We start from the raw sequence: 5,184 nt of genomic DNA, 5'->3' as shown, positions 1-5,184 counted from the left end.
TGCAGGAACTTAGGAATATAAGAAGTTGAGCGGAAGAGACAGCTAACGAGAAGGATGGCATGGGAAGGGAGTCGATGAGCTCAGAGCATTCTAGGGACGAGATGCTACGGAAGAGTACATCGGTGGACGAGAAGGACGTGCGCGACGTTTTGAGGTATGAGAATCCGGAGCGGAGTCTGCTCGAGGAGAATGCCAAAAAATGGGTCGGGTGAGCCCTATTTCGGTTGAACAAAATCATCCAAGCGGAAGAGACAGAGGAAGAGAGTGAAGCTCAGTAGCTACCGAAGATTTCTGCTGGAAGGCGCCTTCAAGCCTTCATGGAAGGCACTTTCTATGTACATTGAAGCTGCCTTCGACCAGGCTGATTTTAGTCGTTGCCAAAGGATAAGTTTTTATCCTTTGGTGCCTCGTCGGAGGCGCCTTCAAGCTACAAATAAGATTTTCTAGAGGTTATAAAAAGACCACTGGACCTAGGAAATAAAAAACAACTCCTATATTTTTTTTCTAGCAATAGTCTGAGCAATTAATGAATGTAAGAGGTTTCTCCATCTTCACCGAAGGAGATTTTTAGAGCTTTCATTTGTCCTTGGATTAACAACTACTTAGGTTGTGACCAAGTAAACCCTGCGCCTCTTCCTTCATTTTCTTGTTGTTTATTTTAATTATACTATTGCTGTTAATCTGTTTTAAACGGTCGAGAAAGGTGTTGTTTTACTTTTTAACAGATAAACTCAACCTTCTCTTGCCAGCCCTACCTGTTTCAACAATTTGTATGTTTAAAAAAGTATTGCTTTGAATATATTAGGTCCAATTGATGTTTGAGGGTATGAATATAAATAGAAGAACTAGATGAATACATAGGAACTGGTTTCATATAATTTCGAGATCTATAAGTTCTAAAATCGATTGATCAGTCAATTTTGATCAAAATTAGTTGAAATCGACTGATGAAAAAAAAGATTCGACTAATAAAAAAATCGATTCAACTGGAAATAGTAACATAGGTAAAATTGATACAGTATTCATGATTTTATCATTTTCCAACTAACCTACTTAATTTAGTAATTTTACAAAGTTACCTACAGTAAAAAGCTGTAATCTTAACCACACTTATTCCAAATGATTCAACACTGGTATGGGTAATTTATAATGTCACTTTCATTTACTATTAGGAATTCATATTAGTGTAATGCGCAGAGAATTATAATAATTTTCATAAAATGAAAACAAAATAAGTCATTCTGTGTGTCACGCCCCAGAGAAATCCCTATCAAAAAATTTCGGCAGCATCTCCCCTGTACCGGTGACAATCTGAAGCAATAAATACATACATACTCAACATATAAACATAATCCATAGCCCACACGGCTGGATATAAGCACACAACCACGCAGTTTAAAAGATACAGTCCACTCGGCTGGACAGAAATGAAAAACACAACCACGCAATATATAATAACAGCCCACACGGCTGAAAGTAAACGCAGCGGAAAACACAATAATACGAACGTAAGACCAACAACGACACTAACAAAAATACCTGTAATCACCAAACTTGACTCCAAACTCACATCGACTTATTGAAAAGCAAAATACACAAAATCAACATACCACCCGAACGATAACAAAACCAAAAGAAAACTATCCTCGAGTGTGACGTGGGACTGGCAGCCGGGACTCTCCAAGCATCCATGACTCATCTACCTGTTACCTGGCAAAAGAAAACCAATTTACGAGGTGGTGAGTATTGGAACTCAGCGGGTAAGGAAAGATAGTGCATTAACATAATATACAAGTAGAAAGTAAGCCAAGGGTATATAGTCTCATAACAGAAATAGCAGATACTAAAATAGAACCATAATAAATGCTCATACCTGAAACCATATCCTAGGCTAGGTATAGAAGGTCAGAAATGGTACTAATCTGCTACAGTACTGCTCATAACTACAGAGGAAATATGTAAGGTATATACAAACTTCCAATAAGTAAACCAAGGACTAAACACCTACAACGAGGGCATATCTCAACATAAGCAAGCATAGCAACATAAGTGAGCAATAGCCACAAAACTAATACCAGCAGCAGAAGCAAACAACAACAGCATAAGCTAGTAACAGCAGCAAAAGTAGCAACAACAACATCAGCAGATATAACGATAACAACGTATGCACGGATGGTCACCCCGCCCACCTCTCTGCACCACGACCCCTGTATGGTCGAGAGGCCAGATCGATGACAGCTGTACCACCCAAGGCCGTCACTCTCTCGAGTGACCGGATGGACAGGTGCTGAGTAGCTAACTAGCTACACAGCGAAGGGGGTCCCTGTTGCTCGCAACTCCAGCTACCACTACCCACGAGTGGCCGAGTGTGGCATGACAGGACAAGCGGCATCTCCTCCAGCTACCACTACCCATGAGTGGCCGAGTGTGCGGCGCGGCCTGACGATTCACTCCCCCACCAGGAAGAAGTGGTCACCTGCATGTATGCAATGACATGACGCGTACAATGCAACAGTCATCATATATATATGAACAGAAAATGGATATGCTAAATGAAGCCAGCATGCTCAATAAGGTATATAAACATACAACATTCAAAGCAAATAAGCATGGTATCTATTACCTATATATCCATTATCTAATATCTAGTATCTGGTGTCTGGTATCTGCTAAATATCATATAGACAACAATATGAAACTGTATAGATATAGAAACGAATATCTCAAAGGTTTTGAGTGGAAGTATCAAGCATAGGAAAAGTTACGAGTGGAGTCAAGGTAAAGCAGTCCTTATTAAAAATAGCTCATGTACTAAGTTCAAGTAACTAAAGAATCAAGATAAGAAGTACCCGCCTTAGGTGTAGATCAAGCAAAACCATTCCTGCGTCGCGGTCGTCTCGAATCGAAGGCCTACATCAACATATTTACGGTTTCAGCTAATTTATAGTACAATAATTAGCTAAATCCAATCCCCAACTTAATGAGAGAAAACCCTAATCAATAGATCATCAAAAAGGACCGATCACCACATCAAAATCCTATCCAACCCAAACCAATTCAGTCCAAAATTCAAAAACATCACGAAGAAGCAAAAACACCCTCGGAACTGAACCAAAATTCTACTAAAAATTCAGTCCAGCAGAAATGGAGGTCCGAAACCATCACAGAGACCAAGAACCACACTGATTACCCACACATCCACAACTATCTGAAAAGCCAAACAACATCAAATTGCCTCCACACAGGATCTACAATTATTCAAGTAGTAGGACACATCAAATTTGCATTAATACTAAATCTATGGCAATTCCAACAACATAACAAATCTGCACCTCCACCTTTCGAAACAGATTCGCATTCGAGAACCCTAACAGAGGGAAGCGCAACAAAAAAAAACACAAATCGGTTTACATACTCCCCAAATTCCTGTTCTAATGAATCAAAACCTTTTCAAGTTGGCAATCATCAAAAACCAAACATCTCCCAAATCTATAACAGTAAATCGAGAAATCATTGATACGAAACAAGGACATTGACCAGCTCATTTGCAAACCCACAAGAAGAAGCATTCATCCTATACCTACTAACAAGATATACTAGGGAAAATTCACCTACCGGAACCGTGAGGGCACAGCTCAAAGAGGGGAGACCGGCGGTTGTCGCAGTGCTCGCACGAGGAAGAGAGCCGGTGACCATGGCTTGAGGAGGAAGAGAACCGGTGAAGGAGGGGAGGCGGCGTCGCGAGGTGAGGCTTTGGGGGGAGAAGTGGCATCGCAGCGAGAGGGAAGAAGGCTCGGCTGTGGCTCGAGAGAGAAGAGAGGCCAGCGGCGGTGAAGGCTGTTGTTGGTCGACGAGGGAGCGGCGATGGCACGGCGCACAGCGCCGCCTACGCGTGCGAGCGCGAGAGGGAGGGAGGAGGGTCGGCGGCGGCACGATGAAGAAGGGAAAAGGATGAGGAATCGAGAGAGGAAATGGGGCTCGTGGAAGAGGGAGTTCGGCGAGGGAAAACTAGAGCACGGGTGATGTTTTTATAACATAGGGAAATTTTGATTAAACACTAGATCTTTTTCTCAATCAACTCCCACTTCCGGATATTCCAAACAAGCTTTTTCTCGGGTCATTAGTGCATCCCCTCTAAGTACGCCATACGAGCTCCAATTAATTCCAGAAAATTTTCTAAAATTTTCTAAAAATGCCAATAAGGTTATTTCTCAATAATCCTATTATTTAATTATTATTTTGTTATCGTATTTTACACTTTGTGCCATAGATTACACTAAAAGCTCAATGATAGCATTGTTTCATTTGCAAAATATCACAATATGATTGTTAAAAGTACAATGCTTACGAAGAAAGCTCACAATTCTAATATGAAAAGTTACATTCATCATCAACTTTATTATTATTTTTTTAAAAAAATTATTCATTCACTATGTTATTCAATCTTATCTTAATTGTCACGTAAACTTTATCATAAATTTCACTGACCTTCTAAAAATAAGAGTACCTTCATCTTTTTTTGAATAGTAGAAGAAAAAATATATTCCACAATCTAACAAAATATCCAAGTGTACTATTGAGATAGATTAATAACATTGACAATAACATTGCATGCTACTTGCTTGTCGCATTGGTGTTGTTCCCATGAAAGCAACTCTTGTTTACTAAGTCTCCACAAAGAAAAGGATTACCAATATAAATGGATACATAATCTAATATTTGAAGCTGATTCCCGGAGGGAATGTTTCTAAATAGATTGTTATAAGACAAGTTCAAATGGTTCAGGGCATGTAGTTGTGATAAATCTTGAGGAATAATTCCTGATAAATTATTAAAGGATAAATCTAGAGTTTCCAATGAACTCATTCGGCCGATGCTATTTGGGATCTTGCCTTTGAAATAGTTTCTTGATAAATTCAAATTGTAGAGTCCAACACGATATCCTAATTCTTTAGGAATCTCATCCGTCAATTTATTATTTGGATAGTCTATACTCTTCACAAGATAAAGAATAGATGAATATGTTAGCCGCTATCCTTTTATGAGTAAAGTAATGCTTTCGCTTCCGTTATAAATTTGGGCCGCTACTTGTATAGTTATTGGTATATCAAAGGAAGGAAGTTGTTCATGTTGAAATCATTGTGCTAAAATTTTCAAAGGAATATGGTATTAATCCTGATAATT

General features: G+C 39.3%; 1 protein-coding gene across 1 annotated transcript; it reads right to left on the bottom strand.

Annotated features, from left to right (window-relative positions):
• Positions 1 to 1,383: 1,383 nt before the first annotated feature.
• LOC122004727 (DBF4-type zinc finger-containing protein 2 homolog) lies at positions 1,384 to 4,513 on the bottom strand. The gene is made up of 3 exons (XM_042559569.1): positions 4,508 to 4,513; positions 3,616 to 4,008; positions 1,384 to 2,910 (listed from the first exon to the last, which is right to left on the bottom strand). The coding sequence occupies exons 1-3, from the start codon at positions 4,511 to 4,513 to the stop codon at positions 2,866 to 2,868; spliced, it is 444 nt and encodes a 147-aa protein (XP_042415503.1). The 3' UTR covers positions 1,384 to 2,865.
• Between the last annotated feature and the right edge of the window lie 671 nt (positions 4,514 to 5,184).

This window comes from Zingiber officinale, chromosome 7B (assembly GCF_018446385.1).
Source record: "Zingiber officinale cultivar Zhangliang chromosome 7B, Zo_v1.1, whole genome shotgun sequence".
Lineage (NCBI taxonomy): Eukaryota > Viridiplantae > Streptophyta > Magnoliopsida > Zingiberales > Zingiberaceae > Zingiber > Zingiber officinale.
This window is presented reverse-complemented; position numbering and strand designations above follow the sequence as displayed.